The sequence below is a fragment of the Aquarana catesbeiana genome, linkage group LG11 (genome assembly GCF_042186555.1).
Source record: "Aquarana catesbeiana isolate 2022-GZ linkage group LG11, ASM4218655v1, whole genome shotgun sequence".
NCBI classification, from domain to species: Eukaryota; Metazoa; Chordata; class Amphibia; order Anura; family Ranidae; genus Aquarana; species Aquarana catesbeiana.
In genome coordinates, this window is record NC_133334.1 from 13307425 (window position 1) to 13324234 (window position 16810).

Sequence of the window (16810 nt, forward strand, 5' to 3'; positions counted from 1 at the left end):
TGACCCCATCTGACCTCCCACCTATAGATGTCCTACACCTGCTTAGATGATTTATAATGTATTTTGACGGAGGTGGAGCTGCCCCCCTTTTTTCCCTCCCTCCTTCTACTGTAATTGGTGTCCCCCCCCCCCCCGCTCTTGGCGACATAAGTATGTAATAACTCAATGTAAGTTTATATTGATTGTGCTTTCTGTATACATGTTGTATATTTATCTGTATATCTGACATACTATTTTCGAGATTAATAATGTACTACATTTTTATATCTTCTCAAATAAAGACCAACCTTATTGTTAAAACTATCACATTGTATAACAACCCACTCAGTTTAAAATAGAAATGAAAGGCAAAACATTTATGTACATAGTATCATTTTTTTTATAACTCCTTTTCCCCTTTTTTATAAGTGATCACATTCCCTCAGCTGCATAAGAGCTGGGGGAGGAGAAGCAGTAACTGATCTTTCCAGTAAATGGCTGTGCAAGGGGGGGGGGGGTTGTCAGCCCCAGTCGAAACATTGAAGGGGAGCAGCCTGAGTTCCCAGCACAGCTAGAGAACTGACCACGGTGTGCTCTCATTCTTAGTGTATTCAGTTTTTTCAACTGTAAATTTGTATTTATTTTCTTTTCTAATAGAAGAAAAATGCAGATCTTGTACAATGGAGTGTACAACAGTACCGATCTACATATATATTTACATAGGGTGTTTCCCCTCACAAAAACTTGAACATCATGCTCATCCCTAGTAACCAATATCATTATGATGGAGGGAGGGAATGTGACCACCCCTCCCTTAAAAGAAGTAAAAATAGATAATAGTATGGAGAAAAGAAGGGAAAACGTGTTCATAGTCAGGGATATAGAGTATAGAAAAGTAAGAGGAAAAGGGGGACCTCTTTATGGAGGAGAAATAAACCTCATTATGATACCTTAGGGGTAGCAAATATCTGTCTAAAGGATAGCAAGTTAATGCTAAAGGTGGACAGTACATTCTGAGTGTTGCAGCCAAGGTGACCATTGTATCCAGAAGAATGCACAAGCTCCATTTTTTTTGGCAAACATAATCTCATATTGGGTTTGTGTGTTGAGAAGTTGGAGAAAGGTTGTTGTGTCAGGAGGATCGGCTTGTTTACAAGCTAAGGCAATGGCCTTCCTGGCAGCAATTAGATCATGGACTTTGTGTAGTACATTTTTAATAGGAAAGCAGAGGGACTGGGAGGACCACCAGGGATTTCACACAAAGGAAGCAAAACAAAGAGAACAGCAGACTTTCTCATACAAGTACAGGCTGTCCCCTAGTTACAAACATCTGTCTTACAAACGACTCCTACTTACAAACGGGGAGAGACAACAGGAAGTGAGAGGAAATCTACCCCTAGGAAGGGAAATTCTCTCCTGTAATGGCCCGTACACACGGTCAGGCTTTGTTCGGACATTCCGACAACAAAATCCTAGGATTTTTTCCGACGGATGTTGGCTCAAACTTGTCTTGCATACACATGGTCACATAAAGTTGTCGGAAAATCTGATCGTTCTGAATGTGGTGACGTAAAACACGTACGTCTGGACTATAAACGGGGCAGTGGCCAATAGCTTTTATCTCTTTATTTATTCTGAGCATGCGTGGCACTTTGTCCGTCGGATTTGTGTACACACGATCGGAATTTCCGACAACAAATTTTGTTGTCGGAAAATTTTATATCCTGCTCTCAAACTTTGTGTGTCAGAAAATCCGATGGAAAATGTGTGATGGAGCCTACACACGGTCGGAATTTCCGACAACACGCTCCGATCGGACATTTTCCATCGGAAAATCCGACCGTGTGTACGGGGCATTAGAGTTATCATGGGAAAAAGGTGTCTCCACTGATGCTTTATCACCAATCCTTGTTTCCACAACAACCCAAAATTTTCAAAATCCAATTGTCATTGGGACAGAAAGTGGGGTGAAATCTTCTGAACAGGGGCACAGACAGCAAAACAAATGTTACAGGGGTGATAACCCTTCCCTATGTTATCCAAAAAGGTTAAAAATAGATACAGATTGAAACAGATTCAACTTAAGAACAAACCCACAGACCCTATCTTGTTTGTAACCCAGGGACCGCCTGTACATGGTACAGCAACAACATATCAGGAGTATGAAATATTGTGTTTTACATATTCTTAAAGGGTGAAATCAAAAATACATTTTTCCTTTCAAGAGATGGTTCATCGTCAGCTTTTCAACACTAAAAGGGATGCAATAGGAAGTGTAAGAATGCAATCAGGGTGGCTAAAAAAGACTATGAGAAACACATAGCGGAGGAGAGCAAAAAGAAAATTCCAAGCATTTTTTTTTAGATATCTCAACAGTAAAAAAGTGAGGTCAGAGTACATTGCCCACATAAAAGACGATGAAGGGAGGATGGTTAAAGATAACACAAAGAAGACAACTGTACTAAATACTTTCTTCTCCTCAGTTTTTACATAGGAAAAGGTATACTGAGCACGACAGTACTGTTAGTAACACATCACAGGACGTACCCTTGTGGCTAACAGAGGCCGGATTCAAAAAAAGACTAGATAAGCTTAACACAAATAAATCACCAGGACCAGATGGTTTACACCCGAGAGTCCTCAGAGAACTCAGTCAGGTTATAGCCAGACCATTGTTCCTAATCTTTGTGGACAGCATAATGACAGGATTGGTACCAGCTGATTGGTACCAATATTCAAAAAATTCCTGGAAACTACAGGCCAGTCAGCCTAACATCAATAGAAAGTAAATTATTGGAAGGGACGATAAGGGACTATATCCAAGAATTTGCTGAAGAAAAGAATATCATTAGTAGTTATCAGCATGGGCTTACAAAGAATCATTCTTGCCAGACCAATCTGCTAACATTCTATGAGGAAGTGAGCTGCCATCTGGATAGGGGGAGACCTGTGGATGTGGTGTATCTGGATTTTGTAAAAGCTTAATATACAAGCTGAGGTCTGCAGGCATGGACCATAAGGTTTGTTCTTAGATAGAAAACTGGTTACAGGGACGTGTCCAAAGGGTGGTGATAAATAACGTGTACTCAGACTGGTATAGAGTGGTAAGTGGGGTAGAAGACCTCACAGATTTTTATAGCACACAAACCCCTACAAATCCCCCCCCAAAATACATAGAAGACTCTTGGAAGGAGTCTGTGTGAAATTTTTTTTTTAAACAAAGAAGTCCAGCATTTTTGCGGCCGCCCAGCAGGGGTGTCACCGGAGCCCGCGGCCTACCACTCAGCCTCTTTGCAGCAGCCCATTCAGTTCACAGCATGGCTGGGGGGGCAGAGACTAGAGGTCAGCTGACTGGTGAAGAATGTGAAGTGGGAGGGGCTGGAGGTGACCCCATCTCCTGATTTCGGCATAGGTGTCACTGCTATGAGACACCACAAAGTCGGAGACACAGTGAGTAACACTACCTGTGATTAGAGTTGCCATTAAAAGTCCCCACTACAGTTCTCAGATCAGCAGATGACCTTGATCAAGAGCACCTAAGTTTACTGATCAGAACTCCCCCCAGCACTGCCACTGATCCCAACTCACCACAAGCACTGCCAGTCATCCCACCCCCCACCAAGGAGTAAGAGAAGGAACAAAAATAAAGAATACATGGAAGGGAGAGGAAAAGAGGGGGATAAACAAAGAAAAAGGGAGAGAAAGAATAAGAGAAACAACAAGAAAAATGGCTAGAGAGAGGGATGGGGGAAAAAACGAGACATTAGGATAGAGAGAGATAAAAGGGAAAGAAAGGAGAACAAAGAGAAAGAGTGGGACATCCTAAAATGTACTATAAGGGTTTTAATACTGTACGAGTGTAATCGATTCGGGTACTAAATGTCTTTTTGTTAGGGGCGTAAATTACTTGTCTTGCCTTGGGTGCTGACAATCCACGCTACGAAAATAATTTTACTGTTAGGGGTCCTCACAACTTGGGAAATTTTATCAAGGGGTCACGACACTAGGAAGGTTGAGAACCACTGGTCTAGAGGATCCTCAGGTTCCTAATCAATCTGATATCACATGTTCTGGTATCTGAGGTTGTATAATAGTGCTAATGACTAATACACACCTTACATTGTATATGGACTTCCACACCAAATGTCAGGAACTTACCTTTTTTAAAATACATCTTCAAAAGGTATGTTAAAAACGTTATTACGCAAAAAGCAAACAAAGAAAAAACAATATCCTTTAATGGACTCCAGCCTAAAAAAGAAAAACACAATAAACATTATTTCAATCTCACATGTCTGGAGATCTGAACCCCAATACTTCTATATCTACTGACTGTACATTTATCATTGCATTTGTAACATTTATTTTACTTCCACTAGCCGATCTCACGATATGATCCAATCCTACAACTCTTCAGAGATCGTCTAAAAGCTAATAGATTAGGAGATAATCGGACACATTGGGGTAAGGAGTTCCATAGGATTGGAGAGGCTCTGGAAAAGTCCTGGAGGCGAGCATGGGAGGAGGTGATGAGGGAGCTGGAGAGCAGAAGGTCTTGAGAGGAATAAAGAGAACAAATTGGTTGGTATTTAGAGACTATTTAGTGATGTAGATAGGGGCAGAGTTGTGGATGGCTTTGTAAGTAGTTAGTATTTTGAATTTAATTTGTTGGGTGAGTGGAAGTCAGTGGTGGGATTGACAGATAGAAGGAGCAGACACTGAGCGATTGGTAAGGTAGATGAGTCTGGCAACAGCATTTATGATGGATTGAAGGGGGGATAGACTATGTAGAGATAAGCCAATGAGCAGGGAGTTGCAGTAATCGAGGCGAGATATGACTGTGGAGTGAATTAAGAGCTTTGATGTGTCATTGGTTCCAAAAGGTTGAGGCGGCAAGATTTGGACAGTGATTGGACGTGGGGCTTAAAGGAGAGTTCAGAGTCCAGGACTACACCTAGAACCTTGGCATGCAGGGATGAGCTTATAGTTGTACCATCGATTTTGACAGAGAGATCAGGGGAAGGGGCACGTAGGGGGGGGAATGATACGTTTGGTTTTGGATAGATTAAGTTTAAGGAAGTGGTCACATCCAGACTGATATATCTGTTAGAAAATTAGTGATACGTGAGGAGACTGAATAAGTGAGCTGAGGGGTAGAGAAATAGATTTGAGTGTCATCAGCGTAGAGATGGTATTGGAAGCCATGGGAGGCTATCAGCTGACCCAGGGAGGAGGGGTAGATTGAAAATAGGAGAGGTCCAAGAACAGAACCTTGGGGGACCCCAACTGAGAAAGGAAGAGGAGAGGAGAAAGTAGAATTGTAAGTAACGCTAAAGGTGCAGTTGGATAAGTAGGAAGAGAACCAGCAAAGAGTACAGTCACGGAGACCAAATGCATGGAGTTTTTTGAGGAGGAGAGGGTGGTCAACCGTATCAAAGGCAACAGAGAGGTCCATGAGTAGGAGTACAGAATAGTGTCCATTGGTTTTGGCCGTTAGTAAATCATTTGTTGGTTTTAGGAGAACAGTTTCTGAGTGTTGAGGACGAAATCCAGACTGAAGGGCATCAAGAAGGCTATTATCAGCAAGGTGGTTGCTCATTCGGTTGTAGACCAGACGTTCAAGGAGTTTGGATAAAAAGGGGAGCAGGGAGATGGGGTGTAGGTTGTTAAAATTGGATGGGTCCAGTGAGGGCTTTTTAGGTATGAGGCTGACAAGAGCATGTATTAGAGAGTTGGGAAAGATGCCAGAAGAGAGGGAAAGAGAGGGAAAGATTGAAGATGTGGGTTAGACCCCTTTCACACTGGGGCACTTTGCAGGCGCTACAGCGCTAAAAATAGCGCCTGCAAAGCTCCCTGAAAGAGCCGCTCCTCACACTCCAGTGTGAAAGCACGAGGGCAGTGCGCTGGCAGGACGGTAAAAAAAGTCCTGCTAGCAGCTTTTTTGGAGCGGTGAATTTGTGTATACCGCTCCGTCACTGCTCCTGCCCATTGAAATAAATGAGGCAGCGTGGCTATACCGCCGGCAAAGCGCCCCTGCAGCAGCACTTTGCGGTGGTTTTAACCCTCTCTCAGCTGCTAGCAGGGGGGTAAAACCGCCCCCGCTATCGGCCGAATACCGCCGCTAAAATTATGGTAAAGTGGCGCTAAAAATAGCACCGTTTTACCGCCGGCACCCACACCGCCCCAGTGTGAAAGGGGTCTTAGAGAGTGTAGAATAGAGCCAGAGGGTGAATGTAGCATTTGCGAGGGAACAGGATCTAGAGGGCAGGTGGTAAGATGGGCGTTAGTAAGTAGTTTAGCAACCTCGTCTATAGTGGTGGGGTTATAAGAAGGAAGTAATGATTGTACCTGTGGGCATGAAGTGTAATACGTGGAGGGTATCTGAACAGTAGAGATCTCCTTGTGACATGTATTAATCTTCTGTTTGAAGTGATTGGTGATCTCCTGGGCAGTGAGTGAGTTGGTGGGTGGAGGCAGTGGAGGACGAAGTAGAGAGTTGATGGTAGAGAAGAGTTGACGGGGACGGGATGATAAGGTGTTAATGAGAGAGATGAAATAGTTCTGCCTGGCAGTGAGGAGGCTGGGATTGTATTTTTGGAGAGCAGATTTATACTGGCTGAAATATTTTTGGGACCTTGTCTTACGCCACAGGTGTTCAAGAGCACGTCTGTTTTTTCAGACTTCTAGTGTCATCTGTTTGCCATGGTTGAAGGGAAAGGGGTCTGATTCTGTGTGTAGTGGGGGGGCATTGTGTCTGGTGAGTCTAGAAGTGAAGTGTTGTAAGCAGAAGTGGCTAGGTCGGTGCAGGATAGGGGTTTACTTTTGTCATAGAGGTGGTCAGTAGCAGAGTAGAGAAGAGAAAGGTTGAGATGGCGTAGGTTTCCACAGGTAACCATTAGGAGGTTGGAGGGAGGGGAGGTGGAGGAGAGGGAGAGAGTGAAACTGATAAGGTAGTGATCAGAGAGAGGGTATGGATAGTTGGAGAGGTTGCACGGAGTGCATAGGTGGGAGAAAACAAGGTCAAGGGTATTTCCTTCAGAGTGAGTAGGAGCATGTATCCATTGCTTCAGGTCAAAGGAAGAGGTTAGACTGAGAAGTTTGGAAGTAGCAGGAGAGTTAGCATTGGTAGGGATGTTGAAGTCCCCAAGAATGATAGTGGGGATTTCAGAGGAGAGAAAATAGTGTAGCCAGGCAGAGAAGTCATCAAGAAAGGTTGATATTGGTCCAGGGGACCAGTAGATCACGGCTATCCCTAGAGAAACTGGAAAGACGAGACAAATGCAGTGTGCCTCAAATGAGGAAGTACCTGAAAGGTGCTATAGTGGCTAAAAGTAGTCCAACACCCCCTACTTTGCGTCTACTGGGTCTGGGGGAGTGAGTCCAAAGAAGACCACCGTGGTATAGGGTAGCAGAGCACGCAGTGTCGGATTCATGAAGCTAGGTTTTCGGTAATGGTGAGTAGATTAAATGAGTTAGAGATATAGAGAGTTTGTTACAGACAGAGCGGGCATTCCAAAGAGTGCAGGAGAAATGGAGTCTGGTTTTGGGAAGAAGAGAAATGGGAACTAGATTGTGTGCACTAGGCCTGCAGCCAGAGGGTGTAGGGTAATGGGTGCATTGAGTACAGTTAAATGAAGGAGGCCCAGGGTTTGGGGATACATCACCAGAGGTTAGAAATTGATTATTGAATATATTTTTATTTTGATGTGCTACACTGATTTATATATACATATTTTTTTGAGGTGTTGTGAAATCACTTACAGTGGTTGGCAGGTCAGTATATACATTTATTCATTATATTAATTATTCATCATCCTTTGCGCTGATTGTTATACCTTTTTTCCTATATGAAAGAAGTTTGTTTAGTTTGCTCAGCAAAAGCTTTCTCTCCTGTGTTCCCTGCTCTAGCCAATATCCTTGGCATTTTACAATCAGCGCTAGTGGTTGGTCTGTCATACAATTACATTTAAGGTACAGATCTCTACTTCATCTTTTCACAAGCTGCAGACGGGTGCAAAAGCCAGTGACCAGATGCTTCTTCCAGATGACAATCTAAGGAAATCCTTGTTCCCTCCATAGGACTTGGATCTAAGAGCACCGTTTGCTCCAATAGGTTTCATTTCCATTGAAGTAACTCACGGTAAAACTAGTTCTCCTGACAGCAACTACTTCAGACAGAAGGATGATAACACTTTTCTGCAAGAGCCCTTTGGTGTCTTTTTTTCCTTTTCTTTTTTACCAGAGATAGGGATACCACGTCTATCTCCAAAGTTCAATTTTGAAGTGGTATCCAGTTTTCAGAAACACTGGGAAGTAGTCCCGCTGAGTTTTCACACGAGAGTCACTGAGTGCACAGCAGGAAGACTTTGGTTTTATTACACATGGTCGAGTTACTGACAGTGTACTTGGTCAAAAGAGGACAATCTTTTCATTTAGCCATCGGGCCCTCAAGAGTCATCCACTCTTGGGTTACCAGGGTGATTGGATTGGCATGCAGAAAGTAGGCCTTTCTGTTCTGAAACAATTGCAAGCCTATTTGACTAGTGAGGTGGCAGTCTTTGGGGCAGTTTTGTCAGGATTGCTTGGAAGATATAGGTAAGGGCAAGCTTGAAGGTCTGGTGCGGCCTTCATTCAGCCTTACACACTAAATATGGGGTCAGCAAGTTTGGGACAAGAGAGATCAATTCTTTCTGGCTTTTGCAACTTTTTTTTGATTGTCAGTGTCCCTTTTCATTTTTTCTTTCCCGTCCTATATTAGCTTTGGTATATCCTGTTGTGTGCTGACGTGAAGTGGGCCAGGAAAATGGAAAATTGTTATCAAATACTTATCGTAATTTTCCTTTCCTGGTCCATCCTCACATCAGCACAGGACTCCCTCCCTAGTGGCCTGTTGCAGACTAGGTTATCGAACATCTTAGTTGGGGGAGGGGCTGTCTTTTATTCAGCTTGGAACAGGTGGTCATGTGGGGCGCAAAGGAGGTGTTAAACCATTGTGTGCTGATGTGAGGATGGGCCAGGAAAGGAAAATTACAGTAAGTATTTGATAACAATTTTTAGTTTTCTGCTACGCAAAACATGAACAGGGTCTTGGCATGGATCATTTTTGGTCTCATATAACTTCAATGGGAGTGCCTGAAATTTGTGTTTTTCTTTTTTTTTTTTTTGTTTACAAAAGTTTATTTGGAAGACAAGAAATAAAACAGTTACATGTATATCAAAGGGTTCGTACAGGTATGGGAAGTGTTACATGGGATACAATAAGTTTGGTTATAATATAGCATTATACAGTAAGTAATTGTGGTATAGGAGAGGAATATCTAAGAGATAGATATGCAATAAATGAGATTAATTTCCAAGACATAGTAAGAGGTATTCAAAGAGCAGTTTCGGGTAAGGACCAAAAAAAAATTTATTGATAAAGATATGCATGCTATCCGATAGAGTGTGGTGGATCCTTTCTGAGAGTCTGAGTGTTTCCATTCTGGATTCAACCTGGGGCCATGGTAAGTTATGAGTTTTCCAGTTAAATGCTATCATCCATTGGATGGAGCTGATTAGAGAGTGGATTAATCTATTGCAAGGAAGAGGAACATCTGGAACCAAGGCATACAGGAGGCATATTTGAGGTGAGAGAGAGAGATTTTCTTCTTGAGAGGTTTTTCTAGTCTACGGACTACTGCACTCCAAATTGGCTCCAGATGTTTACAGCTCCAGAAAATATACCAAAAATAAATAAAAAACCTGCGCTAAGTGCATAAATAAAAAGTAATCAATATTGATGAAAAACGTGATATGGGTCCTGCTGCTGAACACTATAACCCCGATATAAGGCAAAACTAGTTGTAGATAATGATCAGTGCAGCGCTGGACAGAAAACGAAGTGAATAGCAATAAAATTAATATTACTAAAAATTGATGACAGAAAATAAAAAATAAAAATGATTATAAACAATCCATATTATGAATAAACCATCGATGTGTAAATATTTGTCAGTACATTACCGTGCTCAAAAAATCCATTGTAATAATAACAATTAAATGGTGAAAAAAAGGAAGTGAAAAAAAGTCCAGAATAATAATAAATATATAGTGAAAAAAAGTTCCAAATGTGTAATTAGTGCAGAATCAATCCAGCGATGTTAATCGATGGTGACACCCACCACCGGAGAAGAGTAAAGGCTTACCAGAAAGCCTGCGACCGCCCTTACTCAGGGGGGTCAAAACAGGCTCAGTAGATCAACGTTGGTATCTTGTTGAAACCGCAACCGATGTCCTATGCATTACCCTCAATGTTGGCTTCTCATCAACAGTAGGAGATGCTCCAGGGAAAGGGAAATGGTTCCAGGAAGGACCAGGTGAACAATATTCAGGTAAGGATGAACCAAAAAAAGAGAGAAGGGACTCCAGTAGTGCAGATAACCAGGGACGTTTAATAAAAAATTAAATAAAAATACATTGCGCCAGATTGCGGATAAAATGCATATAGATGTAAATTGCATATAGGGTGCATATAAATGACAAGTGCACTACAAGTCATCCAAATATAAATGCACAGGATCAAACGTGATCAAACGTGTATGCAAAAAAAGTGCCACTAGGCACCAGCAGTGAGACTGTCACGTCCAGCGGGACAGAAATCTCCACCGCCGTTGAAGTTAAAAACGCGCATGCGCAATGCGAGCTCACGTTGTGACCCTACGGCCATTTCGTCACAACTGACGTCATCAGGGGTACGTGATCGCGCACGCGCAAGCGTGTTAAATAGCCAGACGGCGCTTCGGAAAGCCACGCTATTGGCTGGCTCAGACCAAGCTGGATGCTGCGATTGGTTAATTGGGGAATCACACCCTAAGGACAGGATGAGAAACACCTAAACACAAAAACAGCAAACAGCTGGGACGCTTTCCAAACATAAATAAAATAGAACAAAATATCCAAACTAGTGCCATCTAGTGGACATTTATAAAATCCCTGGGAAATTACTTTTAAAAACCATTTGGCTAATGAAAAACTGACAGGCATATATTTAATGCCTATGCCACCATGCTTTTATGCCGTTATGCCAACTCATGCCATTTAATAAGCAAAACATAACAGAGATGGAATCAAAAATATAATATGAAAATTGAAAGAACATTAGCACCAAAATAAAACCGCTGGAAATGACTAACTTTTCACCGAGGATAGATATCATTGCAAATAGGCATACTGTTTCTCAATAATACAGGGGCCTCATCACAAGATCCCCATATAGATATTTATATTGACATAATTATGTTAAAAATAATAATAAAAAGGGACCAAAAGTGAACAGTTTTGAGTACCATAAATTAGACAGAAATGAGTAACAACTGACCGGTCATCAAAATCAGTCACTAAGTAGCGAGGGGTCAGAACACTTTTGGATGGGACATCAACTGTTATTAATAAAACAGTTGATGTCCCATTCTATATTCAAGCCATTGGGGGCATGGGAACCTAATTTGTAGATCCAATTGGTCTCGGATCTGGAAATAGTCCTTTTCCCATTACTGCCACGCCAATGGGGGACATATTTCTCTATGCCAATGAAAGTGGTGCCCGTCGGGTCACGGTTGTGCACAAGGTCATAGTGCTTAGAAACACTGTGCTTATCAAAGCCTTGCTTGATGTTAGTGATGTGTTGACCTAACCTCACATGCAACATTCTAATGGTACGTCCCACATATTCTAGCCCACAAGGGCACCTCAGAAGGTATACCACACATTTTGTGGTGCATGTAATAAGTGATTTGATAGGGTACGTTAGGCCTGTATTGACTGAAGTAAATTCAGTCAATCTCCTATCTTTTAATGTATTAACCCTACATACTGTACACCTTCTGCATGGGGAAAAACCTTTTAGATCACCAAAAAAACTCAAACGTGCAGGTGGATCTGGGATGTTAGGTGCCAACATATGTCTCAAACTAGTAGCTCCCCTAAACAAAACCCGAGGTTTATCTGCCAATAGAGGTCCAAGAATCCGGTCGTTTTTAATAACTGGCCAATGTTTTCTTATGATCCTCTTTATGGCCCAATGTTGGCTTGAGTAAGTAGTAATAAAAGCTAACCCAAAATCTTCTCGGTCATCAGTCCGGGGAGGTTTTTCTACCAATAGGTCTTTGCGGTCCCTATTTCCTACCTCTAAGATTAAAGAATCAAGGGCTGTCGGATCATAGCCTTTATTTAAAAATCTAGATCTTAGTGTAGAGGCTTCCCTGTAGAATTGATCTACATTTGAACAGTTCCGCCTAAGTCGCAGAAATTATCCTTTGAGAACAGCTGTTAACCATGAACGATGGTGGCAGGAGTCAAGGGGGATGAAGCTGTTCCTATCAGTTTGTTTAAAAAAGGTGGAAGTGGTAATCCTACCATTATCAATTTTTATAACCAGATCTAAAAAATGGATCTGGGTCGGACTAGCTTCATAGCTATACCCCTATTGTTATTATTAAGAACAGACAGATAACTTGCGACAGATTCAGCATCGCCGTCCCATATAAATAGGACATCATCTATAAATCTTTTCCACGAGATAAGTTGTGCAGGCCTTTCATGCAGAACTTCATCTTCCTCCCATTTGGCCATGAAGAGGTTGGCCATACTGGGAGCAAACTTAGCTCCCATGGCCACCCCCTTCACATGCAAATAGTGTGCACCATTGTGCCAAAAATGATTGTGCTCCATCGAGAAGTCCAATAGCTCCATCACAAATTTACATTGTGTGATGGGGATATTGGAGTCTCGATAGAGGAAATGTCGCACTGCTTCATGTCCCAACTGATGGGATATCGATGTATAAAGCGATGCGACATCAGCTGTCACCAGCATGTATGTGGCTTTCCATTCTACTTCATTCAATAGATTCAGGACATGCTTCGTATCCTTGAGGAATGAGGGTGTGCCCACCACCAGTGGCTGAAGAAAGAAAGCAATATTTTTACCCACACGTGATGTGATGGAATCTATGCCACTGATGATGGGCCTACCCGGGGGGTTCACCAAAGTTTTATGAACTTTCGGTAAGATGTACATAACCGGTAAGCGGGGGGCTAAAGGGACCAAATGTTCCTTTTCCTTTTTATTCAAAATTCCCATATCATATCCTTTTTTTATCAGGGCACTCAACTCGCGTTTGAATGCGGCTGTTGGGTCTGATGACAGAGGACAATAAGTATCCACATCTGAAAGGATTCTCTCCATTTCATTACTGTAGGAATTTTTGTCCAAAATAACTATAGCCCCGCCTTTGTCAGTGGGGCGTATAATTATATCCTTCCTGCTACATAGAGTCTCTATTCCTACTCTGATGTTCTGCTGAGCCCGTACTGATCTTAATTTTAACTTAGTCAAGTCGTTCAGCACCAAATCCCGAATGGGTCACCACAGCTGCCTCCCTAGTTAATTGCCTTGATGAGTTGCTCATAATGTATCTTTTGATATTTAATTTACGTGTATACTTTTGAACGTCAATAAACGTCTAAAATTTGTCAAGGTTGCGGGGTGGGACAAACTTCAGACCCTTATTGAGAGTGGCAAGCTCATCTTTTGTAAGTTCCTTGGTGCTCAGGTTTATAATGCCATTGGCATCTAGATTCTCCTCCTTTTTGGGGTGAAGTTTCCTTTCCCCTCTGCACCCTCTCTTGCGTCGCCATTTCTCTTGTTTCTTCCTCTGCCAATCAACTGAAAATCTCGTCTGGAACGGTTTTCTCCTGTATGTTGGTTTAGAGGTGGACAGGGAATATTGTTAGGATTTCCACCCAAGTTCGATGCCCTATCTTCAGTAACATCTACCAAAGGTGAAAATCTGTTCCTAACATTGATATTGGCCTCATATTGCCCACGTCCACCATTGTTTTCATAATGGTGATGTCCAGTACTAGAATTTTGCTGGTTGGGGTGGTGATAACCACCATTGCGGCTTTGATAATTCATCCGGCCCTCTTGTCTCCAAGGTGTAGGTGAGTGCTGATATGAATGAGGAAGAGAGCCATTACCTCCTCCTCCATTCCTGGGTTGACTCAGATGTCGTTGTGGTCTCCTACCTCTAGGGGGTTGGAGAGAATTAGGGTATGTATAAGATGTATTAGATACAGGAACCGCTCCAGTTACTTGGGTCATAGTTAAAGGTTGCAAACTATGATCAACGGAGGCTATGGGAGGATCAACAGAGGGGGGTATTTGCCATTTAAAGACCAAGTTGTCCTTGTAATCCCTAACATCCCTATTGTACTTCCTTTTTTTCTTCTAGCCTTGTGGGCTAGAATATGTGGGACGTACCATTAGAATGTTGCATGTGAGGTTAGGTGAACACATCACTAACATCAAGCAAGGCTTTGATAAGCACAGTGTTTCTAAGCACTATGACCTTGTGCACAACCGTGACCCGACGGGCACCACTTTCATTGGCATAGAGAAATATGTCCCCCATTGGCGTGGCAGTAATGGGAAGAGAACTATTTCCAGATCCGAGACCAATTGGATCTACAAATTAGGTTCCCATGCCCCCAATGGCTTGAATATAGAATGGGACATCAACTGTTTTATTAATAACAGTTGATGTCCCATCCAAAAGTGTTCTGACCCCTCGCTACTTAGTGACTGATTTTGATGACCGGTCAGTTGTTACTCATTTCTGTCTAATTTATGGTACTCAAAACTGTTCACTTTTGGTCCCTTTTTATTATTATTTTTAACATAATTATGTCAATATAAATATCTATATGGGGATCTTGTGATGAGGCCCCTGTATTATTGAGAAACAGTATGCCTATTTGCAATGATATCTATCCTCGGTGAAAAGTTAGTCATTTCCAGCGGTTTTATTTTGGTGCTAATGTTCTTTCAATTTTCATATTATATTTTTGATTCCATCTCTGTTATGTTTTGCTTATTAAATGGCATGAGTTGGCATAACGGCATAAAAGCATGGTGGCATAGGCATTAGATATATGCCTGTCAGTTTTTCATTAGCCAAATGGTTTTTAAAAGTAATTTCCTAGGGATTTTATAAATGTCCACTAGATGGCACTAGTTTGGATATTTTGTTCTATTTTATTTATGTTTGGAAAGCGTCCCAGCTGTTTGCTGTTTTTGTGTTTAGGTGTTTCTCATCCTGTCCTTAGGGTGTGATTCCCCAATTAACCAATCGCAGCATCCAGCTTGGTCTGAGCCAGCCAATAGCGTGGCTTTCTGAAGCGCCGTCTGGCTATTTAACACACTTGCGCGTGCGCGATCACGTACCCCTGATGACGTCAGTTGTGACGAAACGGCCGTAGGGTCACAACGTGAGCTCGCATTGCGCATGCGCGTTTTTAACTTCAACGGCGGTGGAGATTTCTGTCCCGCTGGACGTGACAGTCTCACTGCTGGTGCCTAGTGGCACTTTTTTGCATACACGTTTGATCACGTTTGATCCTGTGCATTTATATTTGGATGACTTGTAGTGCACTTGTCATTTATATGCACCCTATATGCAATTTACATCTATATGCATTTTATGCGCAATCTGGCGCAATGTATTTTTATTTAATTTTTTATTAAACGTCCCTGGTTATCTGCACTACTGGAGTCCCTTCTCTCTTTTTTTGGTTCATCCTTACCTGAATATTGTTCACCTGGTCCTTCCTGGAACCATTTCCCTTTCCCTGGAGCATCTCCTACTGTTGATGAGAAGCCAACATTGAGGGTAATCCATAGGACATCGGTTGCGGTTTCAACAAGATACCAACGTTGATCTACTGAGCCTGTTTTGACCCCCCTGAGTAAGGGCGGTCGCAGGCTTTCTGGTAAGCCTTTACTCTTCTCCGGTGGTGGGTGTCACCATCGATTAACATCGCTGGATTGATTCTGCACTAATTACACATTTGGAACTTTTTTTCACTATATATTTATTATTATTCTGGACTTTTTTTCACTTCCTTTTTTTCACCATTTAATTGTTATTATTACAATGGATTTTTTGAGCACGGTCATGTACTGACAAATATTTACACATCGATGGTTTATTCATAATATGGATTGTTTATAATCATTTTTATTTTTTATTTTCTGTCATCAATTTTTAGTAATATTAATTTTATTGCTATTCACTTCGTTTTCTGTCCAGCGCTGCACTGATCATTATCTACAACTAGTTTTGCCTTATATCGGGGTTATAGTGTTCAGCAGCAGGACCCATATCACGTTTTTCATCATTATTGATTACTTTTTATTTATGCACTTAGCGCAGGTTTTTTATTTATTTTTGGTTTATTTTCTTTGATATCCAAATCTGCAGCTGGTGTTTCCTTAAAATGGATATTTTTGAATATAGGTCCCAGGTAGTTATAGATACTACGGGAGTTTTTGATGGTAGAGATGATCCGAGGGATGACCTGGCAGGATGTTTCCTCAGATTGAAAAATCTCACCGTCACGGAAGTACATTTAAGATGGGATATTGCTTACCTAGAGGAGTATATAAAGGAAAATATGGTCCCCAGAAGCTTAAGGTGGGAGGTCAATCCCCAGAAAGAGGACAATGAACTAGCGGAGTGGTTCAAATATTTTAATGAAGCTGGGGTGGGTTTCTTGCAATTTTTGGTGGCTAAAAAGAAACGTAGACTCACCATGTTAGATTTGGAAATTAATGGCATTAGGACCAAACTTACTCCCTTTAAAGACGATCAGGAATATTCACGTAGATCTGAGTCTTTAAGAACCATATTGATTAAGGAGGAAAATGAGCAAAAACAAAAAAGAAAAAAAGGAAGTACAATAGGGATGTTAAGGATTACAAGGACAACTTGGTCTTTAAATGGCAAATACCC

The 16810-nt window shown here is 41.8% G+C and overlaps 1 protein-coding gene across 1 annotated transcript in view; it reads right to left on the reverse strand.

Annotated features, from left to right (window-relative positions):
* The window catches only part of LOC141112913 (uncharacterized), a 139495-nt gene that overhangs the window by 18947 nt on the left and 103738 nt on the right, over positions 1–16810 (reverse strand). Inside the window, exon 7 of the mRNA XM_073606017.1 lies at positions 4138–4230. Within this exon, the coding sequence (XP_073462118.1) occupies positions 4138–4230 (93 nt within the window). The remainder of the gene's footprint in view (positions 1–4137; positions 4231–16810) is intronic.